Raw genomic sequence first — 23,346 nt, forward strand, 5'->3', positions numbered from 1 at the left:
TGTTCTCCACAGATAATGCCTCTTAGTATATTATAATTTTCTGTTTACTTATTTTATTTACTTACCCGACCAAAACAAAACAATGAAATACTGTAGTACTAATATTTATACATTTGGTGCAACCTGTTGTGCCGAGAGGCTGATGGCATGATTTAGAGGGCTAATTGCTTATGAATTGGATTCTCAAGAATATATCTTAGAAATTGCAGTAGCTTTGAATTATTCCATGACAACAAAAATAAATGTTGTTCAACAGAAATAACTTGCATCTCATACAGTTGAAGAAACACATTAAGAGCAACAAGATGTGATGATCAAGAACTCAAATCAATAATACTGAAACATAACAACCTAAACAGAAACTTGTGTAGGAAGGAACCAAGCTGATACACACCAAGAATTCAAGCTTTGAGCCCTCAAATATTCCAAAAAATAGGAAAAAATATATCCACACATATAGTGCATAAACATCATAAACAGAGTGTATATGGAGTGTGCAAGTATGTTCCTGACCTTATCGCTTTGAGAACTGTGGGCGCTTTCTAGCTTTCTTTAGCCCAGGCATCTTTCTCTCAAATACTCCAGAGTCCCGGGTGGGTAGGCCTTCCTGCTTCAGAGGCGATCTATGGCTGTCACTGACCTTGAGCAAGGCCCGAGCAACTCCAAGACAGATGGCTTGGCCTGCCCAGAGATAGGCTGCCACCATGTGCTTTTATAAAGACATCGTTAGCTACTCTCATATCCTAATGCCACCAGAGGAGTCTTGACATACTGCAACCACAAAGGGTTGCTTTGAAGGTATTCCTGCACAAATATTATTCAATTCGTTTCAGCCAAGTCATTATTAGAACTACCTTATACACTATAAAGTTAGATAGTTTTCGGCAACCAAATTCAAATATATTTATTTGCAATTTTGCAGTAAATGTTTTGTTTGCAATATGTGCTGTAGAAATATGCAATTTCATGGTGCTTAATCAAGGTTGTCTGAGTAATTTGACTCTGTTCATCTTCTTTCACTCCCTTACCTTGAAAAAAATAAACAAAAATCATCTTACATTAACTTCAAGTAAGAGCTCAACAATCCACAAGTATAGATTCGTTGTCATGATCTACACATGGCTGTTTCTGTCGTCGAACAATTCTAACAACTTCTTCCGTCTTTCCCAAAAGCAGAAACGCTTCCCGCACTGTCTTGTCTCGCTTCTCAATGCAACTCTGGTGACACATTTTGATTATAGCATGTGGAAGATTGGTGAGACACGCTGCCAGAACATCTGCAATCATCACACATAATCTCTCCCACATTTCCTCACACCTTTCCTCTTTACCACTTTACCAGATGACAGCAAAATGGTTTCACAAATTCTGTACATTGAGTTTGCAGCCACATCTCTTGCTTGGCATTTTAGAGTGTTTCCCATGTTGGAATCTTGCACTTCTTCACTCTTCAACTTCATCAAAATCTCTTCGGCTTTATGGGAGAGCTCTTGCAACACTTGCTCCCAGTTTCGGCACCGTTGAAATCCACTTCTGAGATCAATCTTTGCCCACCTGGAGTAAACTAGCAGCTCCACCCATGTAGCACTTGCAGCATTCCTAATGCTCTTAAGTTTTGCAATTGTGTCCAATGCTTTTTCGACTATCTTTGCAAGAGAAAGGCCTTCGCTCACACTGCTCAACAACTGCTTGCGTTGATGCTGGGAGATGTTGGGAAGGGCGAGTGCAATGCTTGTGAGAGTGACCACTTGTAGAGTCCAACAATCATGAGCTAAAACTAAGGTTGTAATTTGGCTAGTATTTGAGCTATCAGATTTTTGTAGAAGATTTATAAGGTTGGAGGGCTTCTTCTCTCTACCTATCTGAATCATGCCGCCAGTCTCTTGGCACATGCTTCTCACAAACCTTGTCGGAAGCTCCACCTCGCCATTTAGTAACAGAACATAGCTGCTTAGGTAGTTCAGATCCATGTCATCACCACCCCGTGATGTATCATGATGGCGTCTCGCTAACTTGTTGATGTGAGAGAAGCAAAACACAAATGGAGCCACCATGAATCTCGAAAAGAAGATGAGGGCTTTGCTTGCAAGTACAATAAAGCTCTGAACTCCAATGCAGAGAGTTAGCACACACCATTTTGCATCAAGAAGACATTTGCCCCATCTGTTTGGCCAAATTTTGATGCACGCGGAGCTGTTTCTGCAGTCGTTAAGCATCTGAATCCAGTAGGTTTCAACCATCCAAGTGTCGGAGTGTGAGCAGCTAAACACAACAGTGCACCATCTGAACGTAGCCAGAATTGCAGCCATCCCCAGCCCGATGGACTGAATATCTAGAATCCTCTTGGTGTAAACTCCATAGGGTGACTTACCTGGCTCATTCGTGCTTGTCCCATCAAGAACATGAACCAAAGTATCAATGATGTAAAAAAACGAGGTGATCACAGACGAAGCCACGCAAACACAAGAACGTGCTACCACAAACTGAGGGCAGTTGCTCTCTGCCATCACCCAATATTTCATCATCTCTCTTCTCTGATCCTCCATCTCGAAACCCTGCAGCACCAACTCCCCATGCCTCTCTTGATAAAGCCGTTTCAGCCTCCTCCTCCGACACGCTAACTGCCTGGGAGACTAGCATCCCAAGAGAAACTAACATCACAGCACAAAGGATCACTACATGTACTATGGAACGTTGCAGCTCGATGACTTGAATGACCATATTAACCGTGATGGTAATCACGAGAATAGATAGGCCGGCGGCATTCGCCAGAAGTTCCTTGTCATTCATTAGTTAATGAAAATGCACCCATGACCCAAGTGGTTGGTTTTATTTTATCAAAGACTATAAAGACAGTCCATACTATGTGTTAGCCAACATATTTGACTATTAAAATAGTATATGGTGGTGAATGCTGAAGTTTGAAGAATTGGAAGTTGGAACTCTGCAAGCCTACCTTATACTTTGGGACGGTAAGCCCATCCCTATGAGTTTTCTTCTAGTAATAGTGAAGACAAAGCTCATCAACCAGAATAGTCAAAATTCCTTATTTAACTACTAGTGCTTATGTAATTGCTTACACTACTTATCAAGGTGAGATGTCTTCCTTCCTAGTTTAGAGGTTACCAACAGAATAGAAGCTCTTTTTTGTAGAAGAGAATCTCATGTATTGTAAATGTATCAACAACAATCATAACATAAGTCTTTGTTTTTTCTGTATTGTTCAATAAGTCCACGTCTTTCTTTAACCTAGACCTTGAAATCAGAGCAGGAAAGCCTAATCAAAAGTCAACAAACTCCAACAATGAAGAACAAACAGATTGATCAGCCTGAAATTTTGATTGAGATTATGTCAAACTTAATACTGCAATACAAAAAAAAAAATCTAATTAGAAATACAGAACACAGTCGGCTACAACCGCTTAGTGAATGCCTCCAACGCCTCCATAGAGAAAATCAAAGATGTCGTCGATGGTAAGAATGGACATAACAATGGAGCAAGTGAATGTTACCAGTGCTGCTGCGAGAAGACGGAGGTCTGTCGAGGAGAATAGGAGATGGAACTTGGCGGCAAGAGAAATTCAGATCCTGAACTAAAATTCATAATTTACTACTCTCTGATTGCAAATCGCATAAGTACATGAGAAGTTTGCACTATGCAACAAGGAAATAGCATGGTGTATCATTGTGACTCCATTGCTATTCAGACATTTTAAATCTCATCAAAAATGCCCGGATAGGGGGATTGAATTTTTTTATATGTAAGCATTTATAACTCTGCACTAGTAACTCCCAAATTCCCTACATAATTTTTTTTATATGTTGTAGCATTTATAACTCTGCACTAGTGACTCTCAAATTCCCTACATAGGTAAGCGAACACATCCTAAAGATTTAAGTTAGTCACAAACCAAGACCAACAACCATTTTTAAAGACAAATTGCCAACATCCAAGTTTGATGTATGATGCCCAGCTCCCAGCACGAAGCAAGGCAGGTGGCGGCAGCGGCTGTCACGACCATACTTTCTAAGGATAGTAAGCACGGTTGATCATAACTATAGGAGGGTTAAACAAAAACTTGACCATTGCTCAAAATAAATGAGAATAATTTGAGAGAATTAGAGTATCATCTCAACAATAAACATCTCGAAAGAACAGTCTCTCAACAATATATGAACTCAAAAGAAATGCTCTACGCGTCCCATAAAAATATGCACTCTTTTATTTTTAGTCCATCAACAAGAATATGCACTTTTTAGTTTTGAAAACTCTTTTCTCTTTATTGAGGTGAGACACATTTCCTACTAACAATATTTTAAGTACTTTTTCTTTCTATTTCTCTCTTATTTTACCAATTGTGCATTAAAGCTTGTACCCAACTAGATGTATATATTCTTGTGGGACGAAGGGAGTACTGTTTAGCGGAAGTGTTCAAGAGCGAATGATGTCATGTATGAAGACACGACACATTCAGAATACTAAATGAGACATATTTCTTCATTGACCTTGCTCAACACCCACGACGCTATCATAACTCAACCTGTACATTTTAAAACATATGCAGAGCTGAGTACTTGATATACTCAATGAACACACGAAAATAATTTTCATAATAAATCATGTCAGCCATTTTTTACTAAGCCCGGGGTTTTTAATTTAAAATGCCAAGTCACTAAAACATTTTTCTCATAAAAGTGACTATGCAGTCAAACATCATCATTTTCCTCGTACATAACCTCATATGTGAAACGAGAACGTGGTCACATTCTTGATCACATGACCAACCAACTCGAAAGATGGTGCGCGATCCCCTTTATGTACACTAACTTGAGTAGAGACTCACTCTTTAGTCAAACCCTAATTCAATTAAACTCATTAAATCTAGCAAAGACTCACTCCCACTAGCTGATCAGATAGACACATCATCAAAACAAAAATACAGCATGACACAACATATTTGGAATTTTAAACATATTGATAAGGCTCGTTTCATGCATTGGTTTTGGGTTAAAATTCTGTGTATTTGGGGCGCTGATCTATATTTCTGAGTTCATGTGCGTAATAAATCTGCCGGACCAAGGAGTTGTTGTTACCTGACCTGGAAGATGCAAAAGAAATGAAATTGAAGTGAAATTCAAATGTCGTCGTTCAGACCCGGAGGATCAGAAGTTGGCGACAGGAGCAGAAAGGAGCAAAGAGCAGATATTTAAAGCATCTTATTCAAGGGTACAAGCGTCAGATCACAAAAAGGATGCCCTAGGGATCAAAGCCTCACCTATATAAAGAGCTCAACCTTAAGGAAGAAGGAGCAGCTACATATCACTTCTACACACACTCACTTAGCTCACATTTGGAGACTCCTTGTTCCATTCCTGTTTTCACACTTCAAATACTCATTTCACTTGCTGCGCACTTGGAGATGGGGTGATTTCTGGACGCCGTCGTGGTTCTCGTCATTTTGCTGTCGTGTAACACCGCCTTGTGAAGGCGAAGAAACAATAGTTACCTTGCTTTGTGTAGTTTGCTTTCGTTTTAAGTACTTGTTGGTTTTAAGTTTCGTAACTTTGGTTTCTGACTTTGATCTACTGGATTCGAACATATTTCTCGTTATTATGGAAATTTATGTTGGGTTTTGTTAGATCTCGCTGAGTTGATGTTTATTTCTTGCTTTTCGCTTTCGTTATTGTTGATTGTTGGATGTTTGGAGCTGAAATATGTTGGTTTGTTGTTGGAGGCTGTGGATTTACGTATGGAGATGTTTGGATCTGTTGAATCGTGGTGGATTTGAGTTGGATTTTGGTAGATCTGGTGTTTGTTGTTTACATTCTGCATGATTATGGCTATTTACTTTCTGTTTCTTCATCTGCTAGGTCCAGTAGCGTAGATCTGTTAAGTTTCGGCTTTAATTTCTCGTTTTAAGTTTAGATCTGAAGTTTACTCTATTTTTATGGTGTTAAATGCTCTGTTTTTTCTGATATTCTCGTTTGATTCATGAAGAAGATGAAGTTTGTTGGTAGTTAGAATCATATATGCTTTTTTCAGTACTTTTTGCATGTCCTTTTGCTTTTCTGTAGTTTTTTCAGACCCTGGTCGTTTAAGGAAATTGGTCCCCACTGTTTGCTTTGCTTTTGTTTGTCTAAATTAGGAAAGTCTGTCTTAGTCCGTTAACTCCAGTTGTTTTAAAACTTTCAAATATTTCGTTTCTCATGTTCCGTACGTTCTCGTTTCTTAGACCCAGTAGGTAGAGTAAAATAGTTTAAGTCTCTCAGACCCAGTAGTTTTAGTACTCGACCCACACATTGCGTGGCAGCAGCCAACCCCCCTTTATCAAAACATCTCAAATGCAGTTTCGTAACACGTCCGTCCTCGTGGGATCGATCATTTACTTCTCTGCTAGTTGTAGTATAGTGAGTTGAGGTTTTTGAAGAAATAGAGTGCACCCAACGACCCATGTCTGATAGATTCACGATCTTCTAGCTTTTGTGAACTAATTGAATCCTCTGGACCTGTTAGATAGAGATAACATACACTGCACTGCACATCTATTTGACATCTTCACATATAAATCATACTTGATGGACCAATGACATTAGGAAAAAAAAAAGTTACTATAAACAAAAGTAACCTATATATATGAGATGGACCAAATTGAAGTGTCTATGAGATGTAAATTAATTAAAAATAAATAAATTCTGACTATATATGCCTGCACCCCATTACCTGCTCCTCATTAGGTGGCTTTGAATTTAGAGCAACTTAAAGGACCGTTAGCCAAAAATCAGTGTGTACGCATTTATAAGTCTTTCCAAAGAGTAAGAAAATATTTCTCTATCCAATAATTTGAACACACTGATGAAATGCATGTATTGAAAGTAGTTGCGTTTTGCCTGGCTATTTATTTTGAAGACACGATGCCTTCCTTTTATTATTTGTTACTATTAGGATCATCCCCAACTTTGATAAATTTAGCATACTCATCTTAATTGCAGATAAATTATTGTCGATCGAGCATAATTTAAAACAAATTTCATACTTTGACACTAAGGAGAGAAACATTTTATGTACTCTCTCTATGCCAACACTAAGGAGAGAAACATTTTATCATTCTACGTGTTCTCTTTATCCCAAGTTAGTTGAGTTATTTTTTCAGACATAAGATTTAAAAAATTGATGTTTAAAGATTAAAATGAAAAGAGAAAAACAATTTTTTTGCAAAAAAAAAAAAAGCGACTCAACTACCTTGGGATGGCTCGAAAAAGAATACGACTTAACTACCTTATGATAGAGGGAGTGTGATGTGAATCCGGGTGTTCAAAATCATAGAATATAACGATATCGAGGGTCATGGATTGATTGGGGTCCGAGAAGAGATAGACACATCACAAGAAACTAAATGGAACTGGAGTTGGATTCAAATAGTAGCTTTTTATCAAGATGACATCCAAATTAGACTCTACAACCACCATTGTCTTCTTCTTCGAGAGGGCTTCGCTGAGTACCTTGCACGCCCCAATCGGAGTCCGAGGGAAGTAAGTTATAGCCACTTTAAGAAAGTCGCGCAATGTAGAAAGAAACGCGTGGGCGGGCGTTTTGCCAAAACAGAAAACGCTCAGTCGGGCGGTGTTGTCGAGAGATCAGTTTTTGTTCAGGGACTTCGCGCGAGCAGGCGGGCGAAATGAGCCATGGAAAACTCCCAGTCGGGCGTTTTTTCCGAGATGTGACTTTTTGACCAAGAATTGTTTTATTTTGCTCCTTTTTCACTCCTAGTATAAATAGACATGTTAGGGTTTTTCCATGACAGCTTTGAATGATATTGTAAGAACAAAGACTCAAATTTGAGCACCCCCTTCATCTTCATTATACAAAATCCCTTGTGGTTGCATATCAATCTATTGCCGGGCTTAGATTAAATGTTAAGGTATGCAATTCTAGTTCTTGTGGGGATAGTTTTGTGTAGCCATTAGATTTTTGCTTTGATGAAAATTGTCTTGGGTTGTCTTCATTGTTTTGTAGAAGGTCCATAGGTTCCAAACATCTATTTAAATCATAACATTTTCCACAATATTCACATTAAGTACAAAATTATCTGTTAAATCTGGTGGTCTACCTACATTTAAATTTTGGTGCACAAAAGATGTCAACTTAGTTATCAGAGTCTGAGATTGAAGACTTTCTGCAGTTCAGTTTCCAGAAATTCAAAATTGTTGTTGTTCGTTTGAACATTTCCAAGTCTTTATTTCTTTTACTCATGAAAAGGACTTATCACAAGATTTATATATAGATGTATAAAGTTGGAATTAAATTGCCAAACACAAATATTTTCATTCAACTATACGAGCAACATTTGTTTCTTGATGGATTCTGATTCCGACACCACAGTGCAAAAGCAGCTCGATGCAGCGATGCCATGGGTTGGCTTATACATCGCGGCAGCTTCTATAGTGTGCATCCTTGCAATGGTGGCCGACGCTTTCAACAGCTTCCGGCGCAAGAAGCTATGGTTCCCCTGCAAATACACCTCTCTCAACGCCGCTTCTTTGACTCTATTAGCCGTGGCAATGAAGCTGCCCATGGATCTCAACACCGTCATGATCAACTCCATCACAGATGCAGCTGCAAAGTACACCAGCTTGCTCTTCATGTCAACCGCTCTCAACACTCTGATGCCTTCTCTGGGGTCCATGAACGAGAAAGAGGTTCTCACAAATGGCGTTGGCCTAGCCCTTCTCGTGGTCACCATCACGGCTAATGTTGCCATTCATACCATTGAGGTGCAACGTTTCCTATCACTAGCAATTATCCTTTCTGCTGTGATGTTAGTTTCTCTTGCGATGCTAGTTTGCCTGGCGCTTAGCGTGTCAGCAATGAAGAGGAGTTTGAAACTGAAGTACGAAGAGAAGCACAGAGAGGCTTTGGAGAAGGAAGAAGAATTGGTGGAGAACTTCAAGATGGATGATCAGAAAAGACAGATGATGAAATACTGGGTGATGGCTGAGAGCAGCTGCCCTCAGTTTGTGATAGCACGTTCTTGTGTTTGCGCAGCTTCATCTATGATTACCTTCTTTTTCGTGATCACGTATACTTTGTTTTATGTAATTCGTGGGATAATCAAGCATGTGCCTGGTAAGACACCCTATGGAGTTTACACCAAAAAGATTGTAGATATTCAGTCATATGGGGTGGGGATAGCAGTAATTCTGGCTATGTTGAGATGGTTTGTCGCCGTCATGTTTCGTTGCTCATCAAGAAACACGTGGATGATCGAAAGCTACTGGATTCAGACGCTCAAGGACTGTAGAAACAGTTCTGCAGGCATCAAAATTGGGCCAAACAGATGGGGCAAATGTGTTCTTGATGCAAAATGGAGTGTGCTAACTTTCTGCATTGGGGTTCAGTGTTTTATTGTTCTTGCAAGCAAAATGCTCATCTTCTTTTCTGGCTTCATGGTGGCTCCATTTGTACTGTGCTGCTCTCACATCGACAAGTTTGTGAGAAGGCATCATGATACATCATCGGGTGGTGGTGACATGGATCTGAACTACCTAAGCAGTTATGTTCTGTTACTAGATGGCGAGGTGGAGCTGCCGACAAGCTTGGTGAGAAGCATGTGCCGCGAGGCTGAAGGCATGGTTCAGATAGGTAGAGAGAAGAAGCCCTCCAACCTTATAAATCTTCTACACAAATCTGATAGCTCTAACACTAGCCAAATTACCACCTCTGTTTTAGCTCATGATTGTTGGACTCTACAAGTAGTCACTCTCACAAGCATTGCACTCGCCCTTCCCAACATCTCCCAGCATCAACGCAAGCAGTTGTTGAGCAGTGTGAGCGAAGGCCTTTCTCTTGCAAAGATAGTTGAAAAAGCATTCGACACAAATGCAAAACATAAGAGCATTAGGAATGCTGCAAGTGCTACATGGGTGGAGCTGCTAGTTTACTCGAGGTGGGCAAAGATCGATATCACAAGTGGATTTCAGCGGTGCCGAAAGTGGGAGCAAGTGTTGCAAGAGCTCTCCCATAAAGCCGAAGAGATTTTGATGGAGTTGAAGAGTGAAGAAGTGCAAGATTACAACATGGGAAACACTCTAAATTGCCAAGCAAGAGCTGTGGCTGCAAACTCAATGTACAGAATTTGTGAAACCATTTTGATGTCATCTGGTAAAGAGGAAAGGTGTGAGGAAATGTGGGAGAGATTATATGTTATGATTGCAGATGTTTTTTCGGAGTGTCTCACCAATTTCCCACATGCTATAACCAAAATGTGTCACCAGACTTGCATTGAAAAGACAGACGAGAAAGTGCGCGAAGCGTTTCTGCTTTTGGGGAAGTCAGAAGAAGTTGTTGGAATTGTTCGACAACAGAGACGGCTATGTATAGATCATGACGAAGAAGCTTTGACGCTGTCAAGCATGAATGACTTGGCTGTAACTGTAGAGTGTTGAGCATGCCACATACTCGAGCCGACAGTGCCATCCAAAATGAAATGGCGTATTGAGGTATTCACATGTGAATTGTCCACATAATAAATGTGAGGTAAAAAGAGATCAACTTAAATGCCTAGCGAGTGATCACTAGTTAGTTTTAGGATAGAATCTCACTACGGTTTTATTGATCTCCACTTTACGTATTATGTACGCTTCAATAAATGAAACTTTTCGTAACATTTGTAAAATTTAACACTTTGTTGGTCCCCTAGCTTGCTTTGCGGAGGGGGGTGGTTCTCCCTAGAGAAAATGCCTCGAGTATATTGTAATTCTCAATTTATGTACCCACCGAAGCAAAACAATAAAATATTGTACTCCGTACTAGTTATACATTTAGGATAGCCTTTTGTGTGCACAAAAGCATCAGTTACACATCCATTCTTATCAAACCAGATACACTTTCAATAAGTTGATTAAAAAATACCAACAAATGTTGGCAATAATTACTTATGAATTGAATCCTAATCATATCCTCTTTATAACATTAGAGAGTAGACCATCTTAGAAATTGCAGTACCATGAAAACAAAAATTAATGTTGTTCAACCGAAATAACATGCATTTCATACAGACATCAAAAGCAACAAGAAGTGATGATCAAGAACTCATACTGAAAAAAAACAACCAAAAAAAAAAAACTTGTGTAGAAAAGAACAAAGCTTACACCAAGATTTTGAGGAGGCCCGGGTGAGGAGGCCTTCCTGCTTCAGAGGCGATCTATGGCTGTCGCTGACCTTGAGCAAGGCCCGAGCAACGTCAAGACATATGGCTTGGGCCTGCCCAGATAGGCCGCCACCATGTGCTTTTACAAAGACATCGTAGCTACTCTAATACCCTAATGTCACCAGACACAAAGGGTTGCCTTGAAGGTATTCCTGAACAAATCATTATTCAATTCGTTTCAGCCGGTGCTATGCAAGAGATATTGATCATCAACATTGGCATTTAAAGCACACTGACTGCAGAATTGTGAAAGTTGCCTGCTCTGCTACCACCAATCTCATGTTTTTCTATGTACATTGTGAATTATGCATGCTAATATATATATATATATAAAACACCTTTGTGAGTTGTGAACACTGATGCAGTTCTTCCATTGTTAAAGAGTAAGCAATATACTGATGCACCACCAACAGAACTTACTATAGGAGTTGCTATCCCCTAAATCATCAAATATTAACCTAATTTTTGGATGATAATTCTTTGTTTTGTTTCTGGAGCACAATAGGTAACCGTATTTCGAATAGCATTGCATTATTAATTACTCCACATGGCTAAACGAATTCATCAAAGTTGAGCGTTTTAATCACCTAGGCCGCTGGGCGTCGCGATGATTTTGCCGGTGCCTTCCTGCATAACAACCCTAGCAATAGCGCTCTTCCTGTGGCCGTGGCCGGTGCCGGTGCCGGTGATATGATTATTCTGTCCTGCTTATCTCGAAAGCGAGATGATTATGTTCTCCTGAATCTCCGTGAGATTACCAAATACAATGAAAACGTATAAAATACGAAATTTTAAACCAGTGAATTAGTTTTATACTAGTAATAGAATACGTTGTTGAAATTACGGACACTACTTATTATTTATCATAAAAGTGAAATAAGACTTTTATTATGAGATGATAAAAATAGCAAATTAAGGCTTTTATTGCGGAACAAAGAGAATAATAAATATTAATGTAATTTAAATAAGATTTTACTAGAATTACTTTTATACACTTCATTGGGCTGTGGTGGATACGACTATTTAAGTCTTAAGATATAGCCTAATTTAGTCAATAATCAAAACTTATTTAAGATATTAGCCTAATTTAAAACGAAGATGGAGACTGAAGTCATGCAAGAAACAAACTTGAGACCTTAGTTGAACGAATCACAAGTCCGAAGCCATAGTTGAACGAATCAAAAGTATAGTAGCCTAATTTAGTCAATAATCTGGTAATCTTTTTATATACATAAAAAAGACTAGCTACCCACTGCCATCTTTAACGTCCTTTAATTTTTTTATATTTGTCTCCTCAAACCAATTAAAACCATCTCTTTTACAGGTTTCCACACGTAATTAAATTGGATTCATTGAAATTGGTAAATTTTCAGTCCAAAACTTGACCACCAATTATCAATTCGAGTATTAAAATGCAACGTTCGTACTTCAAAATGATAACATGCTTCTTTGAAAGAAAACCGTTAGCCTAAAATCAGCATTTAACGTTTGAAAATAAATTGTAAAACACAAATATTTTCATTCAACTCATTGGTTTCTTGATGGATCATGATTCCGATAGCAAAGTGCAGAAGCAGCTAGATGCAGCGATGCCATGGGTTGGCTTATACATCGCCGCAGCTTCTACGGTGTGCATCCTTGCAATGGTGGCCGACGCTTTCAACAGCTTCCGGCGCAAGAAGCTATGGTTTCCCTGCAAATACACCTCTCTTAACGCTGCTTCTTTGACTCTATTAGCCGTGGCAATGAAGTTGCCCATGGATCTCAACACCGTCATGGTCAACACTGTCACAGACGCAGCTGCAAAGTTCACCAGCTTGCTCTTCATGTCAACAGCTCTTAACACTCTGATGCCTTCTCTGGGATCCATGAACGACAAAGAGCTGCTCACAAATTGCGTTGGCCTAGCCCTTCTCGTGGTCACCATCACGGCTAATGTTTCCATTCATGCCATTGAGGTGCAACGTTTCCTATCACAAACAATGATCCCTTCTGTTGTGATGTTAGTTTCTCTTGCGATGCTAGTTTGCCTGGCGCTTAGCGTGTCAGCGATGAAGAGGAGTCTGAAACTGAAGTACGAAGAGAAGCACAGAGAAGCTTTGGAGAAGGAGGAGGAACTGGTGGAGGGCTTCAACATGGCTGATCAGAGAAGACAGATGATGAAATACTGGGTGATGGCAGAGAGCAGCTGCCCTCAGTTTGTGATAGCGCGTTCTAGTGTTTGCGCAGCTTCATCTATGATCACCTTCTTTTTCGTGATCCTGTATACTTTTGTACATGTAATTCATGGGATAGTCAAGTATGTGCCAGGAAAGTCGCCCTATGGAGTTTACACCAAAAGGATTATAGAGATTCAGTTCTATGGGGTGGGGATAGCCGTGATTCTGGCTATGTTGAGATGGTTCGTCACCGTTAGGTTTCGTTGCTCGTCAACCAACACGTGGATGATTGAAAGCTACTGGATTCAGACGCTCAGCGAGTGCAGAAACAGCTCTGCAGGCATCAAAATTGGGCCAAACAGATGGGGCAAATGTCTTCTTGATGCAAAATGGTGTGTGCTAACTCTCTGCATTGGAGTTCAGAGCTTTATTGTACTTACAAGCAAATCCCTCATCTTCTTTTCGAGATTCATGGTGGCTCCATTTGTGTTTTGCTTCTCTCACATCAACAAGTTTGCGAGACGCCATCATGGTACATCACCGGGTGATGATGACATGGATCTGAACTACCTAAGCAGTTATGTTCTGTTACTAGATGGCGAGGTGGAGCTTCCGACAAGGTTCGTGAGAAGCATGTGCCGAGAGGCTGACAGCATGATTCAGATAGGTAGAGAGAAGAAGCCTTCCAACCTCATAAATCTTCTTGAAAAATTTGATAGCTCAAATACTAGCCAAATTACAACCTTAGTTTTAGCTCATGATTGTTGGACTCTACAAGTTGTCACTCTCACAAGCATTGCCCTTGCCCTTCCCAACATCTCCCAGCATCAACGCAAGCAGTTGTTGAGCAGTGTGAGCGAAGGCCTTCCTCTTGCAAAAGTAGTCGAAAAAACTTTGGATACTAATGCTAAACCTAAAAGCATTAGGAAATCTACAAGTGCTACTTGGGTGGAACTGCTAGTTTACTTCAAGTGGGTTGAGATCGATCTAAGAAATGGATTTCTATGGTGCAGAAACAGTAAGCAAGTCTTGCAAGAGCTCTCCGATAAAGCTGAAGAGATCGTCATGGAGTGGAAGAGTCAATCACAAGATTCCAATATGGGAAATCCTCTAAACTTCCCAGCAAGAGCTGTGGCTGCAAACTCCATGTACAGAATTTGTCAAACCATTTTGTTGTCCTATGGTGAAGAGGAAAGCTGTGAGGAAATGTGGGAGAGATTATGCGTTATGATCGCAGATGTTTTTTCTGCGTGTCTCACCAATTTGCCACATGCTATAACCAAAATGTGTCACCAGAGTTGCATTGAAAAGAAAGACAAGACCGTACGCGAAGCATTTCTGCTTTTGGGAAAGACGGAAGAAGTTCTCGGAATTGTTCGACGACGACAGAAACGGTTATGTATAGATCATGACAATGAAGGCTTGACGATGTCAAGTATGAATGACTTGGTTGTAAGTGTAGATTGTTGAGCATGCCTCATGCTCGAGCCAAATGTGCCATCTAGAATAAGGATTGTGAGATATTTGCAATGTGAATTGTCCACGTAGAAAATGTGAAGTAAAAAAATCAACTTAATTGCCTAGTGGGTGATCTCTAGTTGTTTGATTGTTTTAGGATGGAATCTATCTAGGGTTTGATTGATCTCTACTAATATGAAATGAAATTACCTAACATTTGTAAATTCTAACACTTAGTTGGTCCCCTTGATTGCTTTTTTTTGGGTGGGTGGCTGTTCTCCCTAGAGAATGCCTTAGTATATTGTAATTCTCTAATTACTATTCTATTTACTTACCCACCAAAACAAACAATAAAATATTGTAGTAATAGTATACATTTGGTGTAACCTTTTGTGTGCACAAAAGCATCAGTTACACTTCCATTCCTATTAAAAAATAACAAATGTTGGCAATAATCGCTTATAAATTGGATCCCTAGAAGATCCTCTTTATAACATCAGAAAGTAGACTATCTTGGAAATTGCAGTGTCTTTGAGCTATATACCATGACAACAAAAAAATAATGTAGTTTAACCGAAATAACTTGCATTTCATACATTTGAAGACACACATCAAGAGCAACAAGAAAGGAAGATGAAGAACTCGAATTGAGCATAACCTGAATACTTGTGTAGGAAAGAACAAAGCTGATACACACCAAGATTTCAGGCTTCCAACTCTCAAATATTCTTCAAACAATATTACGCAGGTGAAAATATCTCCACACATATAGTGCAATAACATCACAAACAGAGTGGATATCGAGTGTGCAAGATGTTCCTGACCTTAATGCTTTGAGAACTGTGGGCGCTTTCTAGCTTCCTTAGCCCAGGCTTCTTCCTCTCAACTACTCTGGAGTCCCAGGTGAGGAGACCTTCCTGCTTCAGAGGCGATTTATGGCTGTCGCAGACCTTGAGCAAGGCCCGAGCAACGTCAAGACATATGGCTTGGGCCTGCCCAGATAGGCCGCCACCATGTGCTTTTACAAAGACATCGTAGCGACTAATGTCACCAGAGGAGTCTTGACATACTGCAGCCACAAAGGGTTGCCTTGAAGGTATTCCTGCACAAATCATCATTAAATTCGTTTAAGCCAGAGCTATACAAGATGTGAAAGTTGCCTGCTCTGTTTTCAGCAATCTACACACCAACCTCATGTTTTTCTACCAACATTGTGAATTGTGTATGCTAATATGTACTCAATATACCCCCTGGTGCAGTTCTTACATTGTAAAGAGTAAGAAATATACTGATACACCACCAACAGAACTTTTTTTTTTTTTTTTTTTTGATAAGAGACGTTCCGCCTCTAAAAGCAAATGAGTACTTGCTGGACATATACGACCACCAACAGAACTTGTTATAATAGGAGTTGCTATCCCCTAAATCATTATTAGAAATGGGCCACTCACCCCTTAAAAGGGCTCATAAGGGGGGAGGGTTATCCATAGTATGAGGGGGAGGGTTATCCATACTTATATAGAAGAGATAGGATCATCACCAAGCCGATGTGGGACAAGATATTAGAAATTTAACAATCATCAATTGTAGAAAATATTAACCTAATTTTGGATGATAGTAGTTCTTTTGTTGGAGCACAATTGGAAACTGATTGCATTATAAACTATACGGATGAAGGAATTCATCAAAATTGATATGATTAAGGTAAAAATTGAGCGCTTTAATCACCTGGGCGTCGCGATAGTTGATGATGATTTTGCCGGTGCCATCCTGCAATAGCGCTATTCCTGTGGCTGGTGATAGATCATGATTCCGATAGCGTATCTCTCGTATAGTTCTACTGTAGTTGTAGTTGTAGTAGTAGTAGTAGTAGTAGTAGTAGTAGTACTTGATAGAGAAGTATCTCACAAGAGAATGGAGTATGATTATTTTATCCCATACAGCGTTTTGTCATGGTACTCCAAATAGAAACTATTTTATCTCTTGCTCAAGTGATGAATCCATAATACTTCAATAAAATTCATGGGATTAGATATAATGAAAAAATAACTATAATGAAAATATTTAAATACTATTTTTTTAAAATAAATTATAATTTAATTTCACTATCTTCTATTGTTGCCGATAATTAAATTGGAATAATATATTAAAATAATAACACTTATGTAACTTAAATAAGATAATAAAAGAGTTACTTGTATACTCTTATTCTGTGGTAGATATATAGAAATAAAATAATGTTGGATAAGCAAGAAACAAAACTTGAGACCTTTATTGAACGAATTAAAATAAAATTAAACAAAGTTGGAAACTCAACTCATGCAAGAAAAAAAAAGTGAGACCTTAGTTGAACGAATCAAAAGTATAATTGCCCAATTTAGTCAATAATGTGGTATGTTTTTTACATATAAAAAAAACTAGCTACCCATTGCCATCTTTAACGTCCTCAAATTTTTTATATTTGTCTCCTCAAACCAATTAAAACCATCTCTTTTATAGTTTCCGTCACAAATGTAGTTGAATAGGACTTATTGAAATGGGCAAATTTTCAGTCCAACACTTGACCACCGATTATCTATTTGAGTATTAAAATGCAATGTTCAAACTTCATATTAATGACACTTCTTTTAAAGAAAAAACCGTTAGCCAAAAATCATCTGTACACATATTTAAGTCTTTCCCAAGAGCAAAATATGTTCTCTATACATAGATATATAACGTTTGAAAATAAATTGTCAAACACAAATATTTGATTCAACTCATTAGTTTCTTGATGGATTCTGATTCCGACACCACAGTGCAGAAGCAGCTCGATGCAGCGATGCCATGGGTGGGCTTATACATCGCCGCGGCTTCTGCACTGTGCATCCTTGCAATGGCAGTCGACGCTTTCAACAGCTTCCGGCGCAAGAAGCTATGGTTTCCCTGCAAATACGCCTCTCTCAATGGCGCTTCTTTGACTCTACTAGCCGTGGCAATGAAGCTGCCCATGGATATCAACACCGTCATGACCAACTCCGAGACAGATACATCTGCAAAGTTCACAAGCTTGCTCTTCATGTTCACAGCTCTCAACATTGTGATGCCTTCTTTGGGATCCATGGACGACAAAGATCTTCTCACAAGTTGCGTCGGCCTAGCCCTTCTCGTGGTCACCATCACGGCTAATATCGCCATTCATACCATAGAGGTACAACGTTTCCTATCACGAGCAATGATCCCTTCTGTTGCGATGTTAGTTTCTCTTGCGATGCTAGTTTGCCTGGCGCTTAGCGTGTCAGCGATGAAGAAGAGTCTGAAACAAAAGTACGAAGAGAAGCACAGAGAAGCTTTGGAGAAGGAGGAGGAACTGGTGGAGGGCTTCAAGATGGCTGATCAGAGAAGACAGATGATGAAATACTGGGTGATGGCAGAGAGCAGCTGCCCTCAGTTTGTGATAGCGCGTTCTTGTGTTTGCGCAGCTTCATCAATGATCACCTCATTTTTTGGCATCATATATACTGTGGTTCATGTTCTTGACGGGACAAGCGCGAATGCGCCGGGTAAGACGCCCTATGGAGTTTACACCAAAAGGATTGTAGCAGTTCAGTCCCATGGAGTGGGGATAGCAGTGATTCTGGCTATGTTGAGATGGTTAGTCGCCCTTGTGTTTCGTTGCTCATCAACAAACACTTGGATGATTGAAAGTTACTGGATTCAGACGCTCAACGACTGCAGAAACAGCTCCGCAGGCATACAACTTGAGCCAAACAGATGGGGCAAATGTCTTTTCAATGCAAAATGGTGTGTGCTAACTTTCTGCATTGGAGTTCAGAGGTTTATTGTTCTTGCAAGCAAAACCCTCATCTTCTTTTCTGGCTTCATGTTGGCTCCACTTGTGTTGTGCTGCTCTCACATCAACAAGTTTGCGAGAAGGCATCATGGTACATCATCGGGTTGTGACGACATGGATCTGAGCTACCTAAGCAGTTATGTTCTGTTACTAGATGGCGAGGTGGAGCTGCCGACAAGCTTGGTGAGAAGCATGTGCCGCGAGGCTGATGGCATGATTAAGATAGGTAGAGAGAAGAAGCCCTCCAACCTAATAAATCTTCTAAGCAAATCTGATAGCTCAAATACTAGCCAAATTACAACCTTAGAGTTAGCTCATGATTGTTGGACTCTACAAGTTGTCACTCTCACAAGCATTGCCCTTGCCCTTCCCAAAATCTCCCAGCATCAATGCAAGCAGTTGTTGAGCAGTGTGAGTGAAGGCCTTTCTCTTGCAACAACAGTCGAAAAAACTTTGGGCACAAATGCAGAACTTAAGAGCATTAGGAATGCTGCAAGTTCTACTTGGGTGGAACTGCTAGTTTACTCCAAGTGGGTACAGATCGATCTCAGAAATGGTTTTTTATGGTGTAGAAACAGCAAGCAAGTCTTGCAAGAGCTCTCCGATAAAGCTGAAGAGATCGTCATGGAGTGGAAGAATGGATCGCAAGATTCCAATATGGGAAATCCTCTAAACTTCCCAGCAAGAGTTGTGGCTGCAAACTCCATGTACAGAATTTGTCAGACCATATTATTGTCCTATGGTGAAGAGGAAAGCTGTGAGGAAATGTGGGAGAGATTATGTGTTATGATCGCAGATGTTTTGGCAGCGTGTCTCACCGATTTGCCACATGCTATAACCAAAATGTGTCACCAGAGTTGCATTGAAAAGAGAGACGAGAGTGTGCGCGAAGCATTTATGCTTTTGGGAAAGACAGAAGAAGTTGTTGGAATTGTTCGACGACAAAGACGGGTGTGTATCAATCATGACGAAGACGCTTTGACGATGTCAAGCATGAACGTGTTGGCTGTAACAGTGGATTGTTGAGCATGCCCCATGCTTGAGCTGAATGTCTGGTGAGTGGTCACTAGTTAGTTTTCACTCTTTAGGATAGAATCTACTAGGGTTTGGTTGATCTCCACTTTACATATCAGTACGCTTCAATGAACGAAAACTTTACTTGCTTTCTTATTTTTATTTTTTTGGGGTGGGGACGGGGTATGTTCTCCTTAGTATATTGAGATTTTCTATTTACTTAGCGCTCATTTGATTCGTAGATAGAATATAACAAGATCATTAACATAAGATAATGTTTTTGGGCCGAATGTAAGATACTGTCAAGATAGTGTCTTTTTTTAGTTGTTTAATTGATAGGATAGCCTCTAATTGTTGTGTAGATAGAATGAAAAAGGACAAAGATACCCTTGTTAACATTCGTAAATATATTTTGTACTACTACTATAATTTATCGAAAATCATGCTTCATTACTTAATTGGTCTTTAATTATCATTGCATATTAAGATATCATATCTCAAAACTGCCGTAATGGTTGTGTAAATTAGGTCACTAATTAATCCAAAAATTAGCTAATTCCTTAAGTACTCTAATTTTGTAAATTAACTGAATCAATTTGTGTTAAATAGCAAATTTTAAATTAATTATTGAAGAAATCAACAGTGACTTTCTTGCTCTAAGACAAAACACCAGTTGGGGAAGAAGCTCAGCTCTATCATCAGTGTCTCAATTCGAGCAAGATGAACACATTCAACCATCACAAAAATGGAATGAACTATTACCAAAATTCTACCAAAATTCCAGTAAATTAGAGCAGAGCACCCTTTGACCTATTTTGAGCAAAAAATAAACTGAAATTGAGTAAGAACCAGGAGAACGAAGAAGCTTAGATATGAATATCAACAAGAAGAGGCTTAGAACAATAAATCCATCAGGGGAGAAGGTCCGACGCGCGGCCGTTGGGAGGAACGGTCCCGGAGTCACTGAACTCCACACGACGCCGGAGAAGGTAGCCGAACACAGTCCCCGGAGTCACTAAACTCCACACGACGCCGGAGAAGGTAGCCGAACACAGTCCGATGGCCAGCGCCTCCTAGATGATGCAAAAAAAGAAGTTTGTGAAAGAGGAGAGAGAGAGAGAGAGGCGTGTGGAGAGAAGGTGTGAGAGAGAGAGAAGAAAAAGGGGTAAAATTGGCTATCATAATGCAACAGTTCACAAACCCACCAAAATTGGTGGGTTAGTGTTTTCCCAGATTTTGAGTTAGCATGCCGGCCTAGGCGGGCTTTATACATTTTCTCGGGCCTTGAGATAGTACTGTCAAGACAATCAAACATTAGATAATTTTCACTATCTAGTCTTTTCCAACAGTTAAACATTTGGTGTAGCCTTTTGTGTGCACAAAAGCATCACTAACACATCCATTCTAATCAAACCAGATACACTTTCAATAAGTTCGATCAAAAAACTAACAAATCTTGGCAATAATTGCTTATGAATTGGATTCCCGAAAATATCCTCTTTATAACATCAGAAAGTAGACTATCTTAGAAATTGCAGCATCTTTGAGCTATATCATGGCAATAAAAATTAATGTTATTCAACCGAAATAACTTGCATTTCATACAGCTGAAGATACACATCAAGAGCAACAAGAAATGATGATCAAGAACTTGAATCGAGCATACTGAAACAAAAACAACCTAAACAAAAGCTGATATACACCAAGATTTCTGGCTTCCAACCCTTAAATATTCTTCAAACAATATTACGCAGGTGAAAATATCTCCACACATATAGTGCAATAACATCACAAACAGAGTGGATATTGAATGTGCAAGATGTTCCTGACCTTAACGCTTTGAGAACTGTGGGCGCTTTCTAGCTTTCCTTAGCCCAGGCTTCTTCCTCTCAACTACTCTGGAGTCCCGGGTGAGGAGGCCTTCCTGCTTCAGAGGCGATCTATGGCTGTCGCTGACCTTGAGCAAGGCTCGAGCAACGCCAAGACATATGGCTTGGGCCTGCCCGGATAGGCCGCCACCATGTGCTTTTACAAAGACATCGTAGCTACTCTCATATCCTAATGTCACCAGAGGAGTCTTGACATACTGCAGCCACAAAGGATTGCCTTGAAGGTATTCCTGCACAAATCATTTAATTCGTTACAGCCAGCGCTATGCAAGAAATATCAATCATCAACAATGACATTTAAAGCACACTTACTGCAGATGTGAAAGTTGTCTGCTCTGCTTTCAGCAATCTACAATTCTACACACCAACCTTTACCTCATGTTTTTTCTATGAACATTGTGAATTATGTATGCTGATATGTATATTTAACACACCACTGATGCAGTTCTTCCATTGTTAAGAGTAAGAAATATACTAATACACCACTAACAGAACATGTTATAATAGGAGTTGCTATCCCCTAAATCATCAATATTAACCTAATTTTTGGATGATAGTTCTTTTCTTTCTCTGAAGTACAATTGGTAACCACATTTCGGAACACATTGCATTAACTATATGGGTAAACGGAAAAAATATGAAATTCATCAAAATTGATTGAATTAAAGTTAAAAATTGGTGTTTTAATCACCTGAGCGTCGCGATAATTGATGATGATTTTGCCGGTGCCTTCCTGCAGAACAACCCTAGCAATAGCGCTCTTCCTGCGGCCGGTGCCGATGATAGTCTGAGCGGCGAATCCACCAGGAAGCCTCGATTTCACCAGCTTCTCCAAATCCTGCTTCTCCACTCCGGGTTCAGCGACGGCAGCGGAGGAGGCAACGATGAAGGTGGGGAATTTGGGGGCGGAAAATTTCAAGGAGATAGACTTTGGCGGAAGAGAAGTGTGCGATATTTGGGAGGAAAAGGATAGCGAAGATAAGGATGAGGTGATAGCGGAGATAGAGGTCGCCATTGCCATGGCCGTTACTGATTCAGAGCTGAGAGGATTGCTTTCGCTGCTATGGATATGAGGGTGGAGTTGAGCGTTGTGGATAACGGGGATGAATTGACCAACACGCCCTCAACTCTACACATTACTCTACATATTCTAACTCGGCCCATCATCGACTAGTCCCAGATTTACTATGCTCAAATATACTCATCAGTTAAATTCTAGTACAGTTATTTTAGGCGTCCGGGCCCAAATATGCGACTTATACCTCTCTTTAACTTTTTTTTTTTCATTTTATAATTATTTATAATTATTTTTTTAAAATAAGTGCAAAAAATAAAATCACTCCAAAAAGTAATAAATAAAATCTAAAATAATAAATTGATAGTAAAAATGTTGTTTATCCATGTGGTGAAGAGAATATGTTTAAAATTTAATTTTCTTTTGGGGCTCAAAATTCAAATCTTACTATTATCAAATGGTAGTGTGTGATCTGATCTTAAGTATTGGCAACGTCATCGAATTGTGTTGTCTATTTCGCATGTGAAACAACATACGTTACGTTTTAATCAAAATTTGAAAGAAATAAATATCCCGCAGTCTTTAATTTTTTAAATTTAGAAAAATAATTAAAAATATCATACGAATAATACATTCGACTATTTAAACAACATCATTAATACATTTAGTAAATTATGTTATTAATTTTTACATGTATATGTTGATAGATTAAAAAATGTGGCATGCTGAAATTTTTTGATACGAGATAATTAAAAAAATTGTCAAAATTATA

The 23,346-nt window shown here is 39.4% G+C and overlaps 4 protein-coding genes and 1 pseudogene across 6 annotated transcripts; 3 read left to right on the forward strand and 2 right to left on the reverse strand.

The window, feature by feature from the left end:
* Positions 1-325: 325 nt before the first annotated feature.
* LOC125197406 (uncharacterized) lies at positions 326-3,778 on the reverse strand (annotated as a pseudogene). Its single transcript, XR_016128682.1, has 2 exons — positions 1,059-3,778; positions 326-804 (listed from the first exon to the last, which is right to left on the reverse strand). The product of XR_016128682.1 is annotated as an uncharacterized LOC125197406 (transcript).
* Positions 3,779-8,661: 4,883 nt separating this feature from the next.
* Positions 8,662-10,627, forward strand: LOC148927351 (uncharacterized). The gene has a single exon (XM_089069610.1). It carries the CDS (start codon positions 8,665-8,667, stop codon positions 10,441-10,443), a length of 1,779 nt encoding a protein of 592 aa, XP_088925736.1. The 5' UTR covers positions 8,662-8,664; the 3' UTR covers positions 10,444-10,627.
* Positions 10,628-12,869: 2,242 nt separating this feature from the next.
* On the forward strand, positions 12,870-15,028 carry LOC125194736 (uncharacterized). The gene has a single exon (XM_048092968.2). It carries the CDS (start codon positions 12,953-12,955, stop codon positions 14,834-14,836), a length of 1,884 nt encoding a protein of 627 aa, XP_047948925.2. The 5' UTR covers positions 12,870-12,952; the 3' UTR covers positions 14,837-15,028.
* Positions 15,029-17,893: 2,865 nt separating this feature from the next.
* Positions 17,894-19,682, forward strand: LOC125194738 (uncharacterized). Its single transcript, XM_048092969.2, has one exon. It carries the CDS (start codon positions 17,907-17,909, stop codon positions 19,680-19,682), a length of 1,776 nt encoding a protein of 591 aa, XP_047948926.2. The 5' UTR covers positions 17,894-17,906.
* Positions 19,683-20,407: 725 nt separating this feature from the next.
* On the reverse strand, positions 20,408-22,684 carry RPS9 (ribosomal protein S9). 2 transcript variants are annotated; one of them, XM_048094160.2, is made up of 3 exons: positions 22,251-22,684; positions 21,501-21,789; positions 20,408-20,743 (listed from the first exon to the last, which is right to left on the reverse strand). In XM_048094160.2, the coding sequence occupies exons 1-2, from the start codon at positions 22,578-22,580 to the stop codon at positions 21,502-21,504; spliced, it is 618 nt and encodes a 205-aa protein (XP_047950117.1). In that variant the 5' UTR covers positions 22,581-22,684; the 3' UTR covers positions 20,408-20,743; position 21,501. The 2 variants fall into 2 exon arrangements, with proteins under 2 accessions (XP_047950117.1, XP_088913774.1); XM_089057648.1 differs by lacking the exon at positions 20,408-20,743 and having other exon boundaries at positions 21,227-21,789; positions 22,251-22,683.
* Between the last annotated feature and the right edge of the window lie 662 nt (positions 22,685-23,346).

This window comes from Salvia hispanica, chromosome 4 (genome assembly GCF_029641045.1).
Source record: "Salvia hispanica isolate PSC_SH4W2 chromosome 4, Shi_PSC_v1, whole genome shotgun sequence".
Taxonomy (NCBI): domain Eukaryota; kingdom Viridiplantae; phylum Streptophyta; class Magnoliopsida; order Lamiales; family Lamiaceae; genus Salvia; species Salvia hispanica.